At 30.5% G+C, this 27,044-nt stretch overlaps 1 protein-coding gene across 1 annotated transcript; it reads right to left on the reverse strand.

Moving 5' to 3' along the window:
- Nucleotides 1-2,682: 2,682 nt before the first annotated feature.
- On the reverse strand, nt 2,683-27,044 carry LOC134687414 (cytoplasmic tRNA 2-thiolation protein 1-like). Its single transcript, XM_063547697.1, has 15 exons — nt 26,919-27,044; nt 13,556-13,679; nt 12,797-12,915; nt 11,696-11,752; nt 10,875-10,932; nt 9,762-9,839; nt 9,166-9,207; nt 8,595-8,644; nt 6,565-6,629; nt 6,108-6,173; nt 5,384-5,442; nt 4,640-4,699; nt 4,053-4,140; nt 3,541-3,577; nt 2,683-2,905 (listed from the first exon to the last, which is right to left on the reverse strand). The coding sequence occupies exons 1-15, from the start codon at nt 26,973-26,975 to the stop codon at nt 2,723-2,725; spliced, it is 1,143 nt and encodes a 380-aa protein (XP_063403767.1). The 5' UTR covers nt 26,976-27,044; the 3' UTR covers nt 2,683-2,722.

Below are 27,044 nucleotides of genomic sequence, written 5' to 3' on the forward strand. Positions count from 1 at the left end.
TTGTTAGATAAGTGTCCAAAATCTTCGTCAGATGAACCTGAGTCATTGTTTAGGATATAATGATTCAAAAAGACTATTGTTTTAATAAAAGAAAATATCATGATGCATTAACTGAAAAGCTTCAGAATAAACTTATAGATACCAGGATTAAAATTTAGTACACCAGAAGCATATTTCATCTTCAAGACTCATCAGTTAAAATAAATCTAAAATGACAAATCAAGTTGGCAATTAAAGAGCATTCAGGATCCAAACTTCTGAAGGTTTTTCAAATATAGCTATCACAGTGATCTATTCTTAGTGTAACAAATTCTTGGAATTTTGAATATTTCAAAGTTTTATTAACAGTTAATCTATAGTTATGACCATATCAATAATTCATGTCAACACAGAAGTGCTGACTACTGGGCTGTTAATACCCTCTGGGAATAAAACCTCTACCAGCAGTGGCATCGACACATTGGTTGTAAATAAATTAATCTTAGATACCAGAATTAAAACTTTACATGACTGCTTTTTGTTTACAAAAGGCTAATCAGTGGCGCTCAATAAAGTCAAGAAAATTGAGGATTTAGTCATGCTTTGACTGTTTATTGTAATGCTTTAATTCACCTTAAAATAAATCTAACAATATACTGTTTGATTTGATTTTTTTAAAAGATTTCTTATTGAAACACCCTTTTTATAATTCAGATACTATAAGATAAAAATTGTCAATAAATTTTCATTGAAGACAGTAAACCTTATTACTATTTTGAAATCTATCTCTGTTGACCAGAGAATCTGTCCCACTTGAACTTTTGACGTCATACAAAAATCTCTTTTTACTTTGGATTTACAATATTTTGTAGCATACTGTGTGGATGCAGTAGAATGTGTCCCCTTGCCTGTATAGTGTAAACCTGTATACTAGGGTTTCTGCTTGTGAAAGCTGTCTGCATATTCAATTATGTGAGTTTTTCTTTTTCCTTTACTATATTGTATCATTTGGTCTCTCTTGTGGAGAGTTGTCTCATTGGCAGTCAAAGCACATTTCCTTATTTTTATATTTAATTTGTACCGCCGAAGACTCCATATGTCATCAGTGGCAAGAAATTAGAAAATTAATGTCCAGCAATGAATCCATAGTTGTTAAATACGAAATGGAAATTAAACATTTCTTACTATTGCAGACTGTAAATTAACCACAATTTCTTTGGTTTGTTTTGTGATGGTAAGTCAGGGTCTTATAAATGAAAGGGGGAAATTTTGTGAGAGTTTATTGTGCTTATTTCATGATAAAATGAGAGTTCCAGAATAGTTGTTGTTTCAATGTGGAGATAATATAAAAGTTGTATCATGTGTGACACACAATTTTTATTATTAATCAGGCAAATAAAGAAAATATAATATCACAGTTTATTTTTAGATTAAAACAAACTTCATCAAAACTCTAACTTTGATACATCAGGCTTTGAGTTCAGAGTTAATTTACTAATATCTGTAGAACACTGACAACTGTTGGGACCTAAACTCCCAAAATCAATACCAACCTTCCTTTTGTGGTCATAAACATTGTGTTTAAATTTCATTATTTTCTATTTACTTAAACTAAAGTTATTGTGCGAAAACCAATAATAATGCTTATTTGGGCCCTTTTTTGGCCCCTAATTCCTACACTGTTGAAACCAAAACTCCCAAAATCAATCCCAACCTTTCTTTTGTGGTCATTAACCTTGTGTCAAAATTTCATAGATTTCTATTGACTTAAACTAAAGTTATAGTGCGAAAACCAAGAAAATGCTTATTTGGACCCTTTTTTGCCCCTCATTCCTAAAATGTTGGGACCAAAACTCCCAAAATCAATACCAACCTTCCTTTTGTGGTCATAAACCTTGTGATAAAATTTTATAGATTTATATTCACTTTTACTAAAGTTAGAGTGCGAAAACTAAAAGTATTCGGACGACGACGACGACGACGCCAACGTGATAGCAATATACGACGAAAATTTTTTCAAAATATAAAAATTGTCAATAAATTTTCATTGAAGACAGTAAACTTTATTACTATTTTGAAATCTATCCCTGTTGACCAGAGAATCTGTCCCCCTTGAACTTTTGACGTCATACAACAATCACTTTCCATTTTGGATTTACAATATTTTGTAGCATACTGTGTGGATGCAGTAGAATGTGTCCCCTTGCCTGTATAGTGTAAACCTGTATACTAGGGTTTCTGCTTGTGAAAGCTGTCTGCATATTCAATTATGTGAGTTTTTTTTTTTTTTTACTATATTGTATCATTTGGTCTCTCTTGTGGAGAGTTGTCTCATTGGCAGTCAAAGCACATTTCCTTATTTTTATATTTAATTTGTACCACCGAAGACTCCATATGTCATCAGTGGCAAGAAATTAGAAAATTAATGTCCAGCAATGAATCCATAGTTGTTAAATACGAAATGGAAATTAAACATTTCTTACTATTGCAGACTGTAAATTAACCACAATTTCTTTGGTTTGTTTTGTGATGGTAAGTCAGGGTCTTATAAATGAAAGGGGGAAATTTTGTGAGAGTTTATTGTGCTTATTTCATGATAAAATGAGAGTTCCAGAATAGTTGTTGTTTCAATGTGGAGATAATATAAAAGTTGTATCATGTGTGACACACAATTTTTATTATTAATCAGGCAAATAAAGAAAATATAATATCACAGTTTATTTTTAGATTAAAACAAACTTCATCAAAACTCTAACTTTGATACATCAGGCTTTGAGTTCAGAGTTAATTTACTAATATCTGTAGAACACTGACAACTTGAACCACAATTTCTATTATTTGATTGTTCACTTGAATTATCACATGATTTCTGATCTTCTGAATTCAAATTTTCTGCTGCTTTCTTTGCTTTTTCAGCTTCATCAGCCTAAAAAAGATAAAATATTATTAATGAAAATTAACATTAATATTTTATTCTATTAAAATCAAGACTATGTATAAATATGGATTTTTAGTTCAGATATGTTTTTGTGAATTTCTTGTAAGCCTTTCATATTTTGTTGTTCCAAATTTTTATGATTTAATTCTCAGACTCATATTTTTTTGTTTCCTGTAACTTTTGTGACATTTGAATGTCTTGATAAAACCTACAAATTTGTAACAGGATCTACAAAACCCAATGTGTTGCCTGCATTAGCCGCTGTCAGAGTATATAAAGTTTAATGTTGACTTCCATTACATGTATCAGTCAAATAAAAAAAAACATAAAAAGATATCTTTAGATGCCATTTTTTGATCCAGGAGTTGCTTATGTCCAAATTTTATGACATTCTATGAAGGTTTAAAAGAGTTATAAATGCCTTAAACCATTAGAGGGTTAGATTTAAAATATAATCCAATCGAATGTGACAGACAGGTGAACGTACACATCCTTAACATTTGACAGTCGACTGCTTGCCCTGAAGAGTGGCCTTATATTTTATTGAATTTATTTTTTTCAATGCCATGAGAAAATGAAAATCAAATAATAAAAGTTAACATTGTATCAAGTTATCAACATACCTTCCTTCTTTCCTTATGTAGTTTACCTATACCTAGTCTGGAAAAAAAGAAGAGCTCTTAAGATTAACAACATCACAATAGAAATTCTCATCTCATTATTGTTTAATTCTCATTTAATCATTGTGTATCATGAAGATTGAAGAATATAACTTATTTCATAATGAACCACTATTATATTGAAATTATATACATTTATTTTAACCATAAATGTGAACATTAATTCTGGTGGAAAAGGATAAAATACACATACTGCAATTTGTTGCTTTAAGTATACCAGAACCAACATATTTTTCAAATGATAAAATAATTCATATAAAAGGTAGTTTATTTATCAAATGTTTATGTGTATAAGCTCCTCCTTAACAGAAAAGGCCCCTTTGTATAGTCTATAAATTTTACTCTTTTCTAAGCTTTAAAAGATGCCCTATGGATATGTCTTACAAATAATGGGTGAAGTAAATGATGTTATCTAAATCACTGTATATAGATGTTATATGACTAAAAATTCTTACCTAGGTAATCCCCTGTTTAGTCCCTCTAACAATACACATGCTTTACAAACAGGGTTACTAGACATGTAACCACACCTCTCACAGGTACCTTAGGAATAAAATTTATGATTTTAATAACATAACAATTTATCTTTGAGCACAAATAAAGCAAAATGAGACCAATGTTGTTAAACATGTGCTACAGCAAGTTTTTGTAGAAATGTGAACATTTATGTATAAATGTATAAATACATTTTCAAGTTTGCAGATTTTTCTAGAGATTTCCAACTTTGATTATCAAAACAAATGCCAAACAAAAAATAAGTCAGTGTGACCTATTGAGTCTTTTCCATACATTTATTATACAAGTCCAAGTAGAATATGACCTTCAAATGGAGTGAAAAACTGCTGCTCAATGAAAACTTTTGTTTTGTTTTGAAAGTTAGAGGCTTTGTCCATATGTAATTAACAAGACTGCACAACATAATATGCAGGAACAGACTTTGCCATTTAATGTCGAAAAACATTTTTCTTAATCCAAAAATTGATAACAACAAAAATAATGAATCCACAGTACCGTACCTCACCTTAAATATATGGTATCTTACCTTGAACTGGCAATCTAACGTCTTTCTTTACTGATAAACTTTCTCCAGAATGTATTATATCTGTAAAGTTATAAATAAATAAGAATTACATATCCCTAATATGCATACAGTATTTTACACACAATTGGTAACAGTATATAATTTAATTTTGAATGTAACACGTCTTCTGATTGGCTGATGTTATTATGTTATCAGCCCATAGACATACTTTAGTCATGTGACCGTGATGTCATCAAAATTTTTTCATGTTTTTCTATGGTTTAAAATGGAATTTAGAATTAAATTATAAAAAATCACTGTAACATTTTTTCTGTGAGGTGCACACTGTTAAATAACCTGCTAGACACGTTATTCAATGTGCACCAATTTTTTTTATGTTATTTCTTCATAGACAGAAAAAATATTACAGTCATTCCTTAAATAAATTCTTCACGATAAACTTTTGAATCTTCGGGCTAGGCCCTCAAAAATTTAAGTTGGATCCTATTGGCCTGTAGATATGATTTTTAAAGGCCAGAATTTTTTTTAAAAGCCTGGGCTTCTTGCAATGGGACTGTCATTATAAAATGAAGCGGTTTGACTAACTTGTTTACTGCTTTTATTGACCCGATGGCTTCATATTATCACTCACATTTAATTCTTTTTTAATTAACAGATGTCTCTTAATTAATAATTTATATAATTACACATTTTATCTCTGTTTTCTGTCAAATAGAGTGCTTCAGGCTATAATATATATATTACCTATTATGGCACTGGGTCGTATTTTTTCAACATCTTTAATATATGCTCTGGCAAAACCTCTGGAAATAAATTTTAGCATGATTTAATTGATTAATTTAAATATAAGACAAAAGTTTTTTACAATATTTATCAATAACAATATCTTGACTGTATTCTATAGATTTAATTTTTTTTTTACCTGTTTATTTTTATTCATAAATGACATCAAGGCATTAGAAATAAATGAGTTCATACAATTTATCAAGAAGTCTTTGGGCATTATCATTTTTCACTGGATTGATGTATCAATTAAGCTTAGAAAACTTCTAATTTTTCATTTGGTAAATTTATTGACCAACCAAAAGTAGGATATCATGTAGGTTTTAGATATAACATTACTTCTTGACCTATTTTCTGCTCATCTTACAAAATTTTCTTTCTAAATTTTCCTTTTGAATGAATAAGAATTATAGAGTTGTTCCCCCTTCTCTGAATAAGCTAGGTGCTTCCATTTTGAAAATCTTTCTAGTTGATTCATCATTATTTTTTTTAGTATGGTACTAATTCTTTTGTATTTCATGGAGAAACTAAATTTCAGTATTCAACAATTTTCTTTTATCAAAAGGCTTCAAAGCAGAACTTGTAAACACAACTAAAGAGAAAATTTACTACCATTCATGATAGTTGCTTAGTAATATATTATAAGTCTGAAATGATTGAATATAACGGCATATTTATACTTTACCTGTAAGCATTTGGAGAGTATATACATTCTGTTGAAAAATAATCTAATTTCTTGAAATATGCATACCTGGAAACAGAAATTTTCTTAACATTAAGAGATAACCATAGCTACTAACTTTTTACACCCAATGAGGTACAATGAAAATTTTGTCATAGAAGCTGCATAACATGTTTTTTTTAATGGACTTATCTTGAATTTTGAATTAAAATATTCATGTATAAAACATTTCATAATCAACTTCAAAAAATAAATTCTTTAAATTTTGAACTTTTTATAGAATGGGACTAAAAATATATAAGGGTAAATTTTAGAAATTGTAACTGATTACATTCAATGTTTTATATTTTTAATTCAAATGATGGAATTGCTAGAATTGACAAAAAAAATAGATCATATACACATGTATTGGTATCAACTTGTGTACGACAGTAAAGCAAGGAAAATAAATTTGACTTACATAACAATTTCTTTTTCATAAGTATATTTGAAAGGTTTACATCTTGGTAGAGCTCCATCTGTTCCCTGTAAAGAAAAAATTGGTGATTAAGAAAAGAAAGGTCAACCATATACATGTACATTACAAAACAAGTCTTATCTATGACACATCGGTAAATAACAATGTATCCTATATTATCGACATACATTTATACTGTAAAATGAAAGGAGTATGGTCACATAAGACAAGAATTCGTTAAACACAGGTGAAACATTTGACTCTAATATGGTTGCTTTGTCAAAGCTTTAGATATTAGAGTTTACTGTTCGTCCTTACGTCTATCTTAGCTTGTGGCTTTTGTCTCATCTCATTTGTGCATTGGCTCATAATTTAGATTCATTATTTTTATACTTAAATAGAGCAGATTTTATCTAAGAACTCTTTTAAAATAAGACAGAAAAACATCTTAAAAAATCCTCGCATAGGTATAAAAGATCCATATTCTTTTTGTTTGTTTATTTTTACCTAAGAATTCTGCTGTCTCTTCTTATACTTCAGTAAGTTGATCAAATGGATTGCTACCTTGGTTTGAATAATTTCCAAATCACATCTGAGATATTTCATATAAATGATATTAATATATTTCTGAATATAGGTCAACCAGCGCATATAAGAAAACAGACTGAAGCTTGAAATACAGTCCATGGATACAGAAATCCTGATTACCTATAAAACATTACAAATGATGTCAAAAATCAATGTATATATATCTGGCCATGGAAATGAATGTAGCATATAAGAAGTAGATGTTATAGGGAACCAAATGAAAGTTTTCCACAGAGTCGTCTGCTCTTCTTCAAGGTATTTAAACTTTTGCAAGTTTACCTGTCCCATTGAATCAATACAATAGCTATAGACCACTTTCGAGTTCATCCGTCACCGGAAAAAAACTCGTCAATTATACGTGCCTTTATCACCGTCATTTGTGCGTTTAGGGGCGTCGTCACTTCCTTCCAATGTTGAGCGAGTGGTTGGAAAACTATAATTCTATATTATACGAATTATTCGGCAAATTGAATTCTCAAAATTGACAATCAACACTGCTGTCATTAGGGAATTGTCAGTAAGTACCTACAGAGCAACCATTATTTCTAGTTTATCCTGCACAAAGACGATCACTAAGACGCTTGATGAACGTAAATAGTGCAGGGATACAGGCGAGCCCCTCTATCTGGTAAATGACGTCATAAAGGCGTGCATAATTGACGAGTTTTTGCCGGTGACGGATGAACTCGAAAGTGGTCTATTGTTCTCTGTGTAGTTTATTCACTTGGACATTTAAATTTTTTCTAGGAGAAATCTATCACTCATTGATTAATTTGCCTGACCAAAAAAATATCTTCTTTGTTGATTGAAATACATGTATAAATTCACATAAACTGCATGTGATACAGTATTTATTCAATATCAATAATATATATTCAATCTGTTCAATATAAGCACTGATTTAATTATATAAAGTTTATTTCTGATTTTTTTTAAGTACTGCATGCATTTATCTTTTAAAGAATCTGCATGTTTTTCATGGTTTTTCAGTTATAAAGAATACATTTATGAAGACCTTTATTTAAACCATTATCACTTTAAGTTTTTATTTGTGAACAGACTAAAAAATAGCAAATTTTAATAGGTAAAATGTTGAAATTTGATTAGATATCAACTTTTAATTTTAAAATCATTGTTTTTATCAAACAAATTGAAAATGTGTTATTGATTGAATAAATACAACATCACATGCAGTTTAATAATAACTTATTTGTACATGTATTTCCATCATTGACAGTTCAATTTTTTGTTCAGGTAGATTAATCAATGAGTGATATATTTCTCCTAGAAGAACTTTAAAGGTCTGAGTGAATAAACTACACAGAGAACAATACCTGTTGTATTTGTTAGATGGGACAATAGAACTTACAAAAGTTTAAATGGACAGGTAACTTGCAGGTGAATCTATGGAAAATTATGATAGGCTTCGCAATAAGTCAACTTACTGTTGTTATAGCTGTACATCGACGTAGTCTTCCTATATCTCCTCGTAAAACTGAAATCATAAATTATAAAGCTAATATTACAAGAGATAAAATATAGTTTTTTTCATGAGATATTGGGCTTGACTTATATCTAAACAGAAAACTTTCATTTAGACAAACATAGAAAGTTATTCAAATACAAACATGTCTAGATTCATTGTGACGTTTAAATAATCTGGTTTGTGCTTGAATGTTATTGGATTTAAATCTATCATTATTCTCCGATTATTTTGCAATCAATTAAGATTGTGTATATTGATATTCAAATACGGATATGTGGTATGATTGTCCATGAGACATTTATCTAACAAAGACAAAATTATGTGGATACAAGTAAATAAAGGTCACTTAAAATATGAACAAAACTAATATACAATATAGTGAGTTATAAATTACCCCAACATCATACAGTCCAAACAAATAGACCAATGGCTTTAAAACAAAAATGAACACATGAGACAGACAACAGCCAATGAAAACAACTGAATAAGAATAATTTTCAAAATAATTTGTTTGTTTCAAAAATACTTACCATTCATTATAACAGTTTCAGCTATATCATCTGCATTGTGTCCTACAAAACAAAATAGATATAGGAAAATGTGGTATGTGTGTCAATGAGACAACTCTCCATCCAAATAACAGTTTATAAGTAAACCTTTATAGGTCAAGGTACAGCCTTCAACACGGAGCCTAGGCTCTCTTCAACAACCAAGCAATAGAAAGCTGTTTAACAGGAAGTCATTATTGTCACACAAGGACTGACCAAACATGACAATTTCAATACATCTAAGATTATGCATATATCAAAAAATAAAAACACCTAACTACATCACAACAAATATAAGCCAAAACTCCCAAGTTTTGTAAATGTCTTAAAATTAATTATGAATTCCATAATTGAAGAAACTTTGAGAGATCACTCACATACCCCACATTGTCACAGGACAAACAAAATCTCATCAGATTCCTACAAGGTTAAATAATCAAAATATCTTGTATTTTCAGATATATTTAATTTGTTTGGTTTTGCCAAAATTTTAATATTCGTGAAAAGAAAATATGCTATTTCCACAACCATTGGTATCCAATGAATAACAATGAATTCACAGTATTCAATATAAATACCTGTTACAATTTTATCTACTTTCATCATCATAGCTCCTCTGTCTAATGCCTGCCTTCTAAATACTCCACAAAATGTACCTGCAAGTATCCAATTAATAAACATAGCATAATTTTATGATTATTCTATCATATTTTCTGAATACCTAGTTTTTTGTTTTCTTTTACATTGTCTAACGGGGCCTTTTATAGCTGACTATATGCGGTATGGGCTTTGCTCATTGTTGAAGGCCGTACAGTGACCTATAATTGTTAATGTTTGTGTCATTTTGGTCTTAATTGTGGATAGTTGTCTCATTTGCAATTATACCACATCTTCTTTTTTATATTGAACAGACGAAAAACTGCTTGGATACATATTTTCATTTATTTTAATGAATGTAAATGATGCAATCACAAAATTAGGCACTTGCAGGATAGAAAGAATGTCTATTAATGCAATTCCATAATCCCTGAATATGTAGGACTAACATATAGTCTATAATCAAGTAAGGATTTACATAAATGTACTCATGAATTGAATTTTAAATGTACGTATCGTTATGCGTTTATTTTTCTACATTGGCTAGAGGTATAGGGGGAGGGTTGAGATCTCATAAACATGTTTCACCCCGCCGCATTTTGCGCCTGTCCCAAGTCAGGAGCCTCTGGTCTATGTTAGTCTTGTATTATTTTAATTTTAGTTTCTTGTGTACAATTTGGAAATTAGTATGGCGTTCATTATCACTGAACTAGTATATATTTGTTTAGGGGCCAGCTGAAGGAGGCCTCCAGGTGTGGGAATTTCTCTTTACATTGAAGACCTGTTGGTGACCTCCTGCTGTTGTTTTTTCTATGGTTGGGTTGTTGTCTCTTTGATACATTCCCAATTTCCATTCTCAATTTTATCATATATTGTCTCACAAAAACTTACAGATACAATAAAATTATATATGCATTAATACACCTGAGATCAATTTTGTATATGATAAATATGAATTTATAAATCTGAAAGACAAATATGTTGTGAGACTTTCCCCATATCATACTTGGTATTTTTTGAATGATGATTATCTCCCTTGTCACAATAAGTTAACATTTTTCTTTTAACTTTTGTCGAAGTGAAAGACAACTTACAATTATTTTTTAGTCCAATTTGTTTAACAATTGAATCCATAGACCAACCATATAAATCCTGTAAAATAATCAATAATTAGTCCATTTGTTTTAAAAAGTTCTGCAAATCATGTTTTGCAAAGGGCTTCATAATGATTTATTCAGATATTATTGATCAGATTATTTTATTTTTTGTAGGGGACTCTTCTTATGGATTTGCAAACATTTTAATACTGTGCTTTAATATTAGGTCTGGAATCATGTAAATATAAAGAACAATAATATTTAACCTCATAACATTCTAAACGTGCCTGTCCCAAGTCATGAGCCATTATTTTTAGTGCTTGTTTTTTGTCGCTTACTATCATATCTGCTTTTCTTTGATTAGTGTGTTATGTTTTATCGTGTGAGGGCATTTACAGAATGGGTTTTGTAAATTGTTTGAAGGCAATATTACATGACCTTTATTTGTTTAATCTTTGTGTATCCAATGGGTATTTATCTTATTGATAATCATATCACATCTTCCTATTTCTGTATAGAATGGAAATCAGAGATTTTGTTTACATGATATTAGATATCACCTCTTGAAATGTTTTTAAATAACTATTGTAATATATTGTGATGTTGTGTTAATCTACTTTGACTCCAAATAATTCCCCATTTCAAAATCTAATGCATTCTGGGTAATATTTTCAAAAGCATACACTAAAAAGTTGTGATTAGTTTAAAACGTTTTAAACAATGGACATCTAACCAATGATGTGACGCAATTTTCATTTTGGTGTACGAACAATGAAATTACGCATGATGCTTTAGATTCTGAAACGGCCAATACTCACCTCATATGATACAATCTTTAATGGTAGATCATACTGTAACTGGTTTCTCTTTACTGTCTGAAATCATAAGGAAATAGAGGTCTGTTAATATCTATTATGTTTGATCATCTACTGATTTATCATTAATATAAAGTGAAAACATATTTCATTAACTCATACTTCAAACACATTAATTTTTGAAAGTAACAATTTTTGTGGGTTGAAGAATAGTATTTCATGGAAATGTGATTTTGGGTTTTTTTCAAGAGTCTGTATACATGCACAAATCTATAGAACATTGATTTATACTTTAAAATTAGAAAGACAGCTATTGCAAAAGTAAGAAAATACTTGGTGATGCAGTGCACTGTTTGAAGGAATTCATAGACGTTAATCTTTCTCGGATTGTTGTTCCCAATTTGATATTGTACAGATTACCAGTAACCAATCACTCTGAGAATAACTTTTATTATTCAGACACTGCAATACCAAATTTTGCAGAGACAAAATGCATTAGCTAAAATATCTTTGAATTCATATGGTTAATGATTGAATATAGCCTTTGTTTTGATGTGGATGATGTTTTTTCTGTAGTTATATCCTAAGTTTGCAGATTTTCACATTGTCCCCATCAAATTTATGTTGTTGATTTTTTATCAAAATATTTAATTAAGATCAGTTGCAAATGTTACACAGTTACAACATAAATAATAATTTTATTTGTATGTGGCTAAGAATCAGACAGAAATGCTTTGCAGTTCTCACAGTTTGCTTTTAAGCCTTGTTCAGATAAATTTGAGAAAATGTATGTATGTGCCTGTCCCAAGTCAGGAGCCTGTAATTCAGTGGTTGTCGTTTGTTTATGTATTACATATTTGTTTTTTGATCATTTTGTACACAACTTAGGCTGTCTGTTTTCTCGTTTTAATTGTTTAACATTGTCATTTCGAGGACTTTCATAGCTGACTATGTGGTATGGGCTTTACTCATTATTGAAGACTGTAAAGTGACCTATAATTGTCATTTTCTGTGTCATTTGGTCTCTATTGGAGAGTTGTCTCATTGGCAATCATACCACATCTTTTTTTGATAGTTATTCTGTATCAAACAAATGTAATTTACCTCTAATGAGTCATCCCTGTATCCAGTTATACCCTCGTCAACAGATAACAGGACTAGGTCCAGACCATAATTATATCTCTGGTTCAGTTCTTTCATTGTGTAAGCCAGTACTGTAGAATCTATAACAAAACCATATTATTTTAAAGAGTTTTCAGAATTGTTTGTTTGTTTTGTCTTATATACAAGCTATATATTTGTATATTTTTATTTCATACAGTTTATTGGTGGAGAAGTTCCTAAATCACTTGAAAAATTTCAAAGCACATGTCTAGCTCTTCCATGTACAAAATAACCAATGAATACACAAGCTCACTAGACTCACACCAAAAGTCTGCACCAAAAACGTTTTTTATCTTTCTTGTTCTGGAAACTAACCATCAAAACTTGTCCCCAAATGACTATATAAAATTTTCACTAGTCCAAATCAATATTTACTAGTCTGGGGCATCGGACTTAAGTGGCTAACAGTGAAGACTGCACCAAAGGGAAAGCAATTATGATTAACTTATGATTAATAAAATTAATCTGTTAATAATTTAAATGATAACATTTCCTTTTAATTTATTAATTGTGTCAAAACCAAAACTTATGTGAGTTAGAATCCTATATAAACATAATTAATAACTGGAATATGAAAAATATTTCAAAACATCTTTGGCTATTTTGACAGTATTTTGGATTTTGCATGGTATTCTGGCAGACTGACTCCTAAATGGTTTTATTGCTATCTCCACAATCCACTGGATAGAAAAAACCAACCTTTCCCTCCAGAGGCACCAATAGCTACAGTTTCCCCTGCTGTAAATAATTTAGCATCAATAATGGTCTTGTGAATTTCCTCTTCAAATGCATAATAAAAACATTCTTTGCATAATGCGTCTCCCTAGAAAAAGAAAAAGAGTGATTAAAGGTACAATTCTTCCTCTTTAAAATTATAGTACTCTTTATATCAATTGTCTTTTTTCTCTATATATCATACTTACCTAGGAAATGAGTGATTTGAATTAAAACTAGAGGCTCTAAAGAGCCTGTGTCGCTCACCTTGGTCTATGTGCATATTAAACAAAGGACACAAATGGATTCATGACAAAATTGTATTTTGGTGATGGTGATGTGTTTGAAGTTCTTACTTTACTGAACGATTTTGCTTCTTACAATTATATCTATCATGAACTTTGCCCATTAGTAACAGAGAACTATATTTGGTAAAAATTTACATAAATTTACCAAATTAATGAAAATTGTTAAAAATTGACTATAAAGGGCAATAACTCCTTAAGGGGTCAATTGACCATTTAGGTCATGTTGACTTATTTGTAGATCTTACTTTGCTGAACATTATTGCTGTTTACAGTTTATCGCTATCTATAATAGTATTCAAGATAACCAAAAACGGCAAAATTTCTTTAAAAATTACCAATTGGAGGGCAGCAACCCAACAACCAGTTGTCCAATTCATCTGAAAAATTCAGGGCAGATAGATATTGACTTGATTAACAATTTAACTTCTTGTCAGATTTGCTCTAGATGCTTTGGTTTCATAGTTAAAAGCAAAAAACTGCATTTTACCCCTATGTTCTATTTTTAGCCGTGGCGGCCATCTTGGTTGAATGGCCAGGTCATCGGACACATTTTTCAAACTAGATACCCCAAAGATGATTGTGGCCTAGTAGTTTCAGTGGAGATTTTGTAAAAGATTACTTAGATTTATGAAAAATGGTTAAAGATTGACTATAAAGGGCAATAACTCCTAAAGGGGTCAACTGACCATTTTGGTCATGTTGACTTATTTGTAGATCTTACTTTGCTGAACATTATTGCTGTTTACAATTTATCTCTATCTATAATAATATTCAAGATAATAACCAAAAACAGCAAAATTTCCTCAAAATTACCAATTCAGGGGCAGCAACCCAACAACCGATTGACCGATTCATCTCAAAATTTCAGGGCAGATAGTTCTTGACCTGATAAACATTTTTATCCCATGTCAGATTTCCTCAAAATGCTTTGGTTTTTGAGTTATAAGCCAAAAACTGCATTTTACCCCTATGTTCTATTTTTAGCGGTGGCGGCCATCTTGGTTGGTTGACCAGGTCACGCCACACATTTTTTAAACTAGATACCCCAAAGATGATTGTGGCCAAGTTTGGATTAATTTGGCCTAGTAGTTTCAGAGGAGAAGATTTTTGTAAAAGATTACTTTAATTTACGAAAAATGGTTAAAAATTGACTATAAAGGGCAATAACTCCTAAACGGGTCAACTGACCATTTTGGTCATGTTGACTTATTTGTAGATCTTACATTGCTGAACATTATTGCTGTTTACAGTTTATCTCTATCTATAATAATATTCAAGATAATAACCAAAAACAGCAAAATTTCCTCAAAATTACCAATTAAGGGGCAGCAACCCAACAACCGATTGACCGATTCATCTGAAAATTTTAGGGCAGATAGATCTTGACCTGATAAACATTTTTATCCCATGTCAGATTTCCTCAAAATGATTTGTTTTTTGAGTTATAAGCCAAAAACTGCATTTTACCCCTTTGTTCAATTTTTAGCCGTGGCGGCCATCTTGGTTGGTTGACCAGGTCACGCCACACATTTTTTAAACTAGATACCCCAAAGATGATTGTGGCCAAGTTTGGATTAATTTGGCCAAGTAGTTTCAGAGGAGAAGATTTTTGTAAAAGATTACTTTAATTAACGAAAAATGGTTAAAAATTGACTATAAAGGGCAATAACTCCTAAACGGGTCAACTGACCATTTTGGTCATGTTGACTTATTTGTAGATCTTACTTTGCTGAACATTATTGCTGTTTACAGTTTATCTCTAACTATAATAATATTCAAGATAATAACCAAAAACAGCAAAATTTCTTCAAAATTACCAATTCAGGGGCAGCAACCCAACAACCGATTGACCGATTCATCTGAAAATTTCAGGGCAGATAGATCTTGACCTGATAAACATTTTTACCCCATGTCAGATTTGCTCTAAATGCTTTGGTTTTTGAGTTTTAAGCCAAAAACTGCATTTTACCCCTATGTTCTATTTTTAGCCGTGGCGGCCATCTTGGTTGGTTGACCGGGTCACGCCACACATTTTTTAAACTAGATACCCCAATGATGATTGTGGCCAAGTTTGGTTTGATTTGGCCCAGTAGTTTCAGAGGAGAAGATTTTTGTAAAAGTTAACGACGACGGACGACGACAACGGACGACGGACGAAGGACGCCAAGTGATGAGAAAAGCTCACTTGGCCCTTCGGGCCAGGTGAGCTAAAAAATCAGGATCAATTTATTAAAATTTTTTAATCATTTTATTTTTAACTTTAAAAAGTTTCTTACATAGACTTGCATCATTACTACTCTGTGTGTTTTTTTACTTTCTATGATGTATTTATTGATTCTTTATTCATATGGCAAAATGGGGACTGAAGTAGTATGTACAAAATGTACATGTGTACCACTCTAATCATGCTAAATAATTATAACTTGCATTTTAAATCATATAAGCCATTTATATGTATGCATTTTTTTTCTATATTCATATTAAACTATGTCATATTTTTACATACATTGATCAATAGCTTTCTAAGTTGACATCAAAATTGTTTTTTTTTTAGACTTTTGTGGAAAACAAAATTATGCTTCAATATCTTCCACTCACTACACATACTTCATATATAATTTAGTTTCAGAAACAAAATATATCAAAATGCAGACTACTTCTGAAATAAGGCATGTCAGGTAGCAAAATCAAAATCAAATTCTCATTTACATAAAATCCTTGCCCCTATTGAAAAGAAAATATTCCTACTAGAAAATTGAAATAAACCACTCACTACCTCTTAAAATTATTTGATTTTCCTCTGAATTCATCTAATTATTGCTTTTAGTGATCCTATTTTCTTATATGCCAATTTTACAAAGCTATAAACAGCATATCCAAGGGGGTATTGAAATGCGGACAGGAAACTTATTAAAATCTGTGATTAACTTCCAATAACGTTTCCACTTCATTTGTTCACATGACTCGGTACGGGTGCCGTAACGGACAATAACAGACAAATTAATGGGGACATCCTATTGTCAACTTCACCAATCATTATCGCCATTATCTAAATGACCAGTGTTTTGTGTTCAAACCCTATTGCAGATGTCCACAAGCAGGGGTCATACCTAATGACCATGGGTCAAGATTAAAACTTTGTTCTGAATGGAAATCTTACCCATAGATCACTTGTCCATCATAAATTGACCATTTCAACAAACAAATCATTTGCATAAATTAATATGGGATTCAAATGGAATTAGGCTAAAAAAAAATTGGTAACTTCAAATTAAGACACAAATTTGCATAATCACATTAATTAAGAAATATATTTCATAACAAATGATAGAAATTTGCAAAATATTTTTTTATCAATGTTATGTACTGTGGCTCCAAATTTTAACAGTGAAATAATTCTCAGTGGTGTTATTATTATTATTATTATTTTTTTACTACAAATACTAAATTGACCTATGTTGTTTTTAAATTCCATATGAATGAAACAACATCTAGCTACAGAAAAACTTATTTCATTGTAATGAAATTAAACGGAGAATGTGTCAATTGGACACAAATGATGCTCTTGCTTGAATACAATGTTATAAAGGGACAAAACTTCAGTACAGAAAAAGTTTTTTTAGTAGCTGGTTTTATAAATTCTAATCATTATTTTGGTGGTTAATAGTAAATACAGATTTTGTTCATTTGCATTTGCATATAAATGCTGAATAATTCTTCTTTTGTTGTAAAAAGTAAATACAAAACGTATTAAAACATTGAAAAGTAAAACATTTACAGCAATGCAAGGATAATATTAAGTATTCTTCATCAATTTGAATCCCTGCTATTAACTATGCTCGAGGGCATGTTAAAACATTTTGAGGATGAAGTGTGTAAAAAAGATGGTGTTAACCATGTTTTCTGTTGAACTAAGTCTTCTTTAGACTACACATCCAATTAACTTTCAATTATTCTTCCTTCATGTGTTTTAACCAACGGCAAAACACATGCATAGAATTAGCGACAAGAGTTTTGCAGTGTCCCTAAGATATTTCAAACATATGTCAAAGTTTTGGATAGCTGCCCATTAGTAGCTTTAATTTTATGCAAGAATTTCATCTTTGTCGACAGCACCCTACTCGTTAACTTGGTAAAAACATAACACACTTCAAACTTCAAAGAGATGTGATTTAAAACTTGGACAATAACTCAGCAAGTTATCCAGTAGCTTCCAGGTATACCATAACAATGTTCTCCACAGTCAATTCGTCAATGCCTCTTTACATTGTACTACTGGGTTGAACTCTCAACGAAACCTTATAATACAATACACATCTTTCTTTATTTTTAAATGAAATATGCAAAACGGATTGAAACAAAATCTAAACCACAAATTGGTAGTTTCCTTTTAAACAGAATTAACTTTCAAGATTAGGTAATTTGTAAATAAAATATGTAAAAGAGTACTCAGAGGTCAAACACTACGATTCACCAACGCTTCATCAACATGATCACTTAGGATAGAATTTTAACCCAGATGTTTAAAAAATATTATCAATATGCGTAATGTAATTTTACAAATAAGCCCATATGTATTTAACATATGTAATTGCAATCCTGATTGTTTAACTTTGGATTATGTGTGATATTTCAGCTTATTCTCATTCTACTTTATTTTATTTCTACTTTACAAATACAGGTGTACAGATATAACAGGAAGTAATATAGGTATAGATAGATATACGAAGATGTGGTATGAGTGCCAATGAGACAACTCTCCATCCAAGTGAAATAGATAGATATACGAAGATGTGGTATGAGTGCCAATGAGACAACTCTCCATCCAAGTGAAATAGATAGATATAAGAAGATGCGGTATGAGTGCCAATGAGACAACTCTCCATCCAAGTGAAATAGATAGATATACGAAGATGTGATATGAGTGCCAATGAGACAACTCTCCATCCAAGTCAAATAGAACATGTTTAAAGTCTCAAGGTATCTTGCTTCTGTTGCAAGTAAAGTGTTTTGTGCAAATTACTGCTTATGTGATGTCGTCACAATTCAATTTGGTGTTCTCACTGAGAATTGTTCAAGATAGGTATAGTTAATTCAAAAACAAAATCATGCTCATGAAATTTCATAGTATTTAGCTACCAGACTTTTGGTCTTTTGTGGACAGTTGTCTCATTGGCAATCATACCACATCTTCTTTTTTTATATTTTGGTTTAGAACACACCAGATGGTAGGCATTTCAGATACACATACTTCTTTTAGTAAGACATTTCACTCAAATCAGTACAATGTATCATACATTTATACACTCAATTATTCATTTCAAAACTAGAAATATGCACTAGCTATAACTACACCTAATTAAACATTATGAAAAAAAGTTTTCATATCACTCACATCATGCTAAAAATACTATTTGATAACTAAAATTTTGCTGATAACTATTTTCATTATTGCAGGAATTCTAGCTATATAAATAAAACAGTTCAGTACAGATTTTAGAATAAATATCCTTTGTTGTACTGTGACCTATAGTTGCCCAATTATTATGATTAATACCAAAATCATTTGGACAGTTGACAATATAAAAAGTTGTCTATTTGGCAATTGTACCCCATATACCCTTTTTATATATATATTTGGGTGAAATCTAGCTTCAGAATTATTAACCTTCAAAAACATCAATAATTTCTTTTTTCCCTAGGATTTTTATCAGTCAACTGACGATGACTGACCAGTGCTTTACCAGAGCAAAGTACCTCATAGATTTAAAATGCATCAATTTGTTTGAGTCACAGATTAAAACTTCATCTGCACAGCTGTCAAATCTTACAATTATGATCAGATGATATTCTGCCCTTCTGAAAAACATTCTCAACAAAAAAAGTGGAAATTTAAGTTACCTGAACAAACCACTTAATTAAAATTCAAGTAACAAAAGTTGTTTAGCTAATTTAAAAAAGAAACAGAATTTTCAATAAGTTTTCCATTACCCACTGGACAAGTGGGTTTAACTAATTTGTGATTATACGGATGACTGTGAAGTCCATACAAAATTTGTCAAATTGTATAAAAAATAAATCTGTTTCCCTCAGGTATCCCTTCCTTCAACGATCTATTTGATGTTTTATAAACTTTACACCGATAGCTGTTGATGAGTGCTAATTTTCCCGATGGGATATTGTCAACATTTGCATATTGCCACCGAAGAAGATTTAAATATGACCCTTAGTTCAGTGTTAAAAATCTTCAAAGAAAAATTAGTGTTGTCAGAAGAAATAGTCTAAATGAAGATGCTCGGATTGGATAACCAAGGGGCAGGGTTGGAGGGTGAAACAGGAGAATCTTTGTTAATTAAGTGCTTGCGTCTGTAATGTTATCAGGTGACAGGACAAGGGCAGGTGTGAGAATCACTCTTGACACCAAACAAGGCAAATGTAAACGATAGGTAGAAAAGAATTAAATTAGCTGTAAAAAAGTAGCTTTCTGTTGTCACTAATAACAGGTCTAAAACATCAATTTAATAGAAAAGACACATTTAAACAATGTTTGGCGGTTAGTTTTACACGAAAAAGACATATTTTATGTTCTTAAATATACAAAAGACCAGTCAGCGACAAGATGGGCTGTGCCTAATCTAAATTCAGAAGATAAAAAAGGGGGTTTTACAATGACAAATACAATAAAATGTCTTAACTAGAAATAAGAGAACTTTGAGAAAATTCATCATTTAAATAAAATTCAATTTCAACAATAGGTAAATAATGGATATTTTTTCCTTCCGACATACAAATAAAAAGAGACCAAAGTTAGAAAAAACAATGCGTAAAGATTATGTTGTCACAAGAAAAATTGTTAATTTAAATAGAATATTCTCTGTGTATAAATTTCCATCTGATTGTGAATTGAGATTTCATCAAATTGAACATGAAATTAACCTAAATTAAGATTATATTCTTTTGATAAGTGTGGTCAATATCATTATGTACAAAAGTAAACTAAATAAAATGTGAATATTACATGTACAAAAATCATGGCCAAAGAAAAGAGTGATGGGGGTGCATGTAGTTTAATAATTGGAAATATGTTACAGAAAATCACACTTTAGTTGTTGTATTTATCTTGACAGTTGCAGTCCTTTAGTTTTTTTTAAAATAGTGGGTCTTTTGAAACATTTTAAACTAATATTATAATTACGATAATACCGTAGAGTTTATAATGTTTACTTTCTCTATTTAAAAGTTCCAAACATTGTTGAGTCCATGTATCTGACCAGAATTAATTCATACACAAGTGACTGAAATTCATGAGACAGAATACTAGTAATATATTGCTCCATATAAATGTTTCAATATGAGACAATGTAATTTTTCTTTTAAATTTTGCTGATTTCTCTCTTTTCATTTGTCCTCTGATAATAACACATAATTGTTTTGTCATTTATTGAAAAATTCAGTGTAATGCATAATCAATTGTCGAGATGGCTGTATTTTTTCTTCAACAATCTGTAACTTGAATTTTCATCAATTATTCTGGAAAACATTGATACAGATTGAAAAGCTTGTTTACCATCTCGTCTAAATAAGGACATATAGAATTATACTGACAGCATAATAGAGATCTGTCTGAAGTTCCTTAATCATAATCATTTTCATTCTTTATCCAAGTCATTTTTTCATATTCAGATCAAGCATCTTTTCAACATTGTTTGCCCTTATTCAAAACTGAAAAGTCCCAGGGAGTAAAAAGTTAGAAAATTGCCACTTAACCTGAGAAATTCTCACCAAACCAATATCCTTGAGTCCTGTTTGACTCTGAATGAAGTATCCTGGCATCTGGACACCACCATTGCACATGCTGACACAAAATTGGAAATGAAACTTAAGACCATTTTTGTAATTGATTTTTGTCAGATTTGGACTTTTTCAACAACTTTTATTTTTTCTCAAGCGGGTATTCTTTTTTTGGTAAGTGACTGATTGATAGTGCAGATTTTTCTTTTTCTATAAGAGTTGGAAACTGGATTGAAAAGTTTGCATGATTTTCCAATAACAATTCATAAACAGCTTCAGAGGTTAAAATAATGTTCACTTTAGTTCCTCTTTAATTTCCTTCATCATTCCCTATGGCACCACTACCAAATAAACAAGATGATATATAACTAGAATTCCTTCAATAATGAAAAAAGTTATCAGCAAAATTTCAAATATCAAATAGTATTTTTAGCATGATGTGAGTTATGAAAATTTTGTTCATAATATAATTAATGAAGCAATTGTTTATGCATAAACTACTGGAAAAGATACATTATACAAGACAATGTCCATTTGTCTACTTTTGTATCCTCTGTTTATAATTCCTTTTAAAAATAGGATTGAAGAAATCATCGCAGTCTCAGTCACACCATGAGTGGTTGATGATAATACAATAATCATTATGAAATTGACAAAAATAAATTTATTTTTTACAAATAGCTTATGTACAAGACTGCCAAGTTTGAATTTCAATCTCAATATTTGAACAACTAAATATGCATAACGGTTCAATCAAATATATAATATGCAAAGGTATACACTTTTATTTGCATTTCTGGAGGGGATCTCTGTTTCTCCATTAACCAAAATCAAAGTATAGCTTACTTTATCAAATTCAACAAATTTTGCATTGTTAGCAAATTGATCTAAATGTGCTCAAGTACATATACATATAAGTGATGTAAGTGTGCATGTATATATCTTAAACTTAGTCCTCTGTGCACAAATTTATATTTTTTTATGCAAATAAATCGTTTAATCGTCAATTTTTTTCTCTCTGTCTGTAAATGATTTAACAAATATGGCTGCACATTAAATGCCGTGTATGAAGCTGAAGTTTACAGATTGTCACCTTATAGTAAACAAATAACAAAAACCATGGGTATTGAGCAGGTGTTTAGCATGTACAATCAGATAAATGTTTATTTAAACGACAGATCCCAGGCGCAAAGCTCCGTATACGCTAACATGCAGTTGCGTGCACATCGATTAGGCATGCAAAAAAAAAAAGGCCAAATTAAAATTTCTTAAGTGAATGTTAAAGGAAACATCTATGTTGTCACTTTAATAATTGATGAAATATCATTAAATAACGGCATTTGGTTTCAAAATAAAAGTTTTATTGGAGATTATGACAAAATCGGACAGTAACTTGTGTCTTTTACAAGATTTGAATTTGTAATACTCAACCTATTAAGACATATAGTTTTGGAGCACATTTTACAGTGTACTGTTCATCAGTTTGGAATAGATGGACCAATCAGCATTAGAATTATCAGAACAATTTGATATCTTTGAAAATATGTCGAGGCGGTAGGGTAGACAGACTACCGGAGCCAATCACCCTGCAAACACGCCAAAACAGTATTGCATGAAATCTCATCACTACATTGTATGATTTGTTGCGTTCATAGGCCATATGATAAGGGAACTGGAGAGTTCGGGAGTCAGGTCTATTATTATCCGAAAATCGCTTCTTTGCGCTGTATCTGCTTCATCGTGTTGTAGGAAATACAACAAATGAACAAATCTCAACATTGTCTGGGACATACGAAACTGACCTCGCATGTATTTTTGACTAATTCAGTTGGTAGGTTGCTTAACGCTGGTTTATAAAATCTCGCAAGTGCTACCCTGGAGATCTACCAGTGTACTATGTATGGAAAACAACTGTACAATCAACAATGAACAACGACAGTTGACTAGCATTACTGCATATTTATCAGGATTTCAATGCGAATATTGACCAAGTAATAGAGAAGTTTGTTTTCTGCCTAGACCCGAATTTTGAGTAAATTCGGTATCACATATATGTGTTGTTTATGTATTACTCGATTCAGAAGATTTATTAATAATAGTTTTACATTCATAGTCCTATTAAGTCCTATCTACATATAGGTCCTCTTTTGAGTGTCCTATGACCGGAAATCGATTTTTTTTTTTTCGATAGTTGGTTGCACATCGTTTCATTCTAGCTACGCCCCTGGATCCATGCATATTGGGATCACCGAATATTTACAAGGAGGGTTACACTCAGGTCATTATGCATACGGAAATTATGTCAGGGAATTGCTTCCTGGAAGAAAAATTTTTTTTTTTTATTTTTTTTTTTTATCCAACATATAATATACAACAGTACAGTTATCAAACAGTAAGTTCATATATATAAATGTAATATAATAAAACCTATCAGAAAATGTATAGAACTTGAAAATAACATTTTGTTTGGATTTTATAATTGTATTTTATCAAAAAGGACATACAAAAAAAAAAGCATAGAGAATTTATAAATAAAAGAATTAAAAGATGATAAAGAAAAAGAAAAAAGAAAAAAACAACAAAAAAAAACAACTATAAAAAAAAAAAAATTACTTTGATGTCTGATATTTTTTTTAATAGTTCCTAATCCACCAAATTATCCTGTAAAGCCTCTTGGTAAATGCACCAAGCTTGATTAAACTTGTCAAAACATTTATTTTTAATTGATATCTTCTTCTCCAAAATATAATGATGCTTTATTTTTTCAATCAATGCTGTTAAATTTAATTCTCCTTTAAAATATTGTGTATTATATACATTGTATATATTGTTTAATCAAGAGAAAAATATTGTTTTGAGGGTCGCCTTTGTACATTCGTGATAGATTTCCAAACAAAAATATATCTTGCGTAAATGGTATACTAATACCATTCTGGAGAAACCACATTTCAGTTTTCTCAATAAATTGTTGTACATAATAACAATCCCACAGTATATGTTCAATTGATTCAAGTTCAGTCTTACAAAAAGTACAATATGGGTTTTGCACTATCCCAATTTTGTTTAAAAACGTATTTGTTGCCAGAATTTTATGATTAATTCTATACTGAAGCCATTGTAGCTTAGTATTTTTTGTAATAACAAATGGTAGTTGAAAAATCTTTTTCCAATTTTGATTTTCTAAAACTAAAATTGCTTCCCATCTTTTTACACCTGTAGAAAACTTCTTCTAAATGTGGACAAATTAAAGAATTTTTCTCAGAAAAAAGTATATGTGCATAAGTTGTATAATGAAAACTATCTATTTAGTTAAAAAACATATTTTTTTTTAATTTGAGGTTTCTTATATGTTTATATATTTACATATCATATATTTAATGATCTGATAGATTTAATAATTATAAGTAGATTTAGGAAGATGTGGTGTGAGTGCCAATGAGACAACTCTCTATCCAAATAACAATTTAAAAAAAAAGTTAATCAATATAGGTCAATGTACGGTATTGGCTTAATAATTATATTTATTTATTTCACTTGTTTTCCACCAGTTGAATATAAATGGTACATGTAAGCGTGTATAGGCGAGTGTGAAATCTTTCCAGTCAGCTTTAATTGGTCAAAAATGTTTTATTTTCATAAAATATAGTATAATATCTCTAAGGTCTACAAATATTAAACACATCTACAGCCGTTTTGATTAAGAAACATTTTTAAGTTTTTTTTATTTGACTTGTTATTTTAATTGTACACAAGAAACTTGCATATTCATAAGGGAGACAATCCAGTGTCAACAGAATACAGCATTCTATTGGGAAAGGTAAATGTGTGACATGGCGCACATCAATGAGACAGTTTTTTCCAAGAAATATAAAATATATAAATTTTCATCTTCAAAGATATACAATGGCATTCATATAAATCTAACATGAGGTACAAAACGGCATTCATAATGTTCACTCTCAAGAAGTGAGAAATGGCATATATATATAAATGTAAATGTTGACAATATTCCACTTCATTTGTAGGTACGAAATGGTATGTTATATAAATAACACATATGATGTCATATCTGAGAGGGTGATAGAGCAGATATTGTTACCCCAAGAAAACATGTCAACTGCGGCAAAGCCAAGGTAGACAATGCTGTTTTGAGGGTACCAATCTGCTCTAACACCCTCTTAGCTATGTGCATGATGTGTTATTTAATTTATTATACTGATGAGTGTCCTTCATTATTGTCTTTTAAAGATTTATTTTATTTTAAAAGTATTTTCTATGATGTTTCGTACATGTACATAACAATGTTGCAGGTATTAGAAAAAACAACAAAAGTTAAGCAAGATGTTTCATTTTATTTATTGACAGTCAAATAATAAAATCTGAGCAAAAATGTAGAACCTGATGTAAATTTAATGCATTGTCCTTTTTATCGATTTTTGATTGGTCTAACATGGGGTAACATTCAAAAAAATTGACACCTTCCAGCCATGTGATAGAGTAAATTAACACCCTCTTATTAGCCAATCAAAATATGGCATTTTAATGTAAAGTATAATATGGGGACAAAGTCCCCAATTACAGTAGAAAAATCAAAACCGGTCAGTCTTGTTTGCATGAGACTTTAAATAAAATGTAGATTTACATGTATCAACATATCAACAAATATAGGAGGGAATTCAACATCCAGTTGTTTTTAATAATTGTTTGATATGGAAAAAAAGCTAATAACAGCGTTTCTTTGTTTACACTGAATATGACGTCATAACTTAAATAACGTCACAACAAATCCCTAAAAACAGAATCAATATTGGAAATGTTACGGAATTTCCGTTTCTTTTATCAACATGATTGTATTAAAAAAAAATTGATACAGACTTCGTCCCCATTTTCAGGTAATGCCTGCCTCATATTAAATGTAAATATTTAATGAAAAACAAAATGTGTATGTCACATAATGTGTGTACAAATGGTGTGTGTGTGTGGGGGGGGGGGGATGGTTCAGTTACAAAATCGATAAGACTCCCCCAGATCAAGTGAAGATTCACCAAACAAATTAAATGTATGCTGCAAGTGATCACATTTCACCGATACTCTCTGAAAAACATACCAATATACTTGAATGTAATATCATTTTATATACACGTGTCGAAGTTCTAATCAGGTCATGAAAGACATGAAACCTGTAGCCGTGTAGGTAATCATTGAATATGATGATTATAATTGATCGTATTTATTACTGGAAACATTACCGTTTTCGGTCTTTTAAGAATAGCTTTTCCATCACAAATGGAGCAAGATACTGGCATCGTAAACAATGTGGTTCACAGCTTGGAAAATCAACAAAATATTGTGCAACACTTTGTTGACACTTTTAT

The sequence above is a fragment of the Mytilus trossulus genome, chromosome 10 (genome assembly GCF_036588685.1).
Source record: "Mytilus trossulus isolate FHL-02 chromosome 10, PNRI_Mtr1.1.1.hap1, whole genome shotgun sequence".
Classification (NCBI taxonomy): Eukaryota; Metazoa; Mollusca; class Bivalvia; order Mytilida; family Mytilidae; genus Mytilus; species Mytilus trossulus.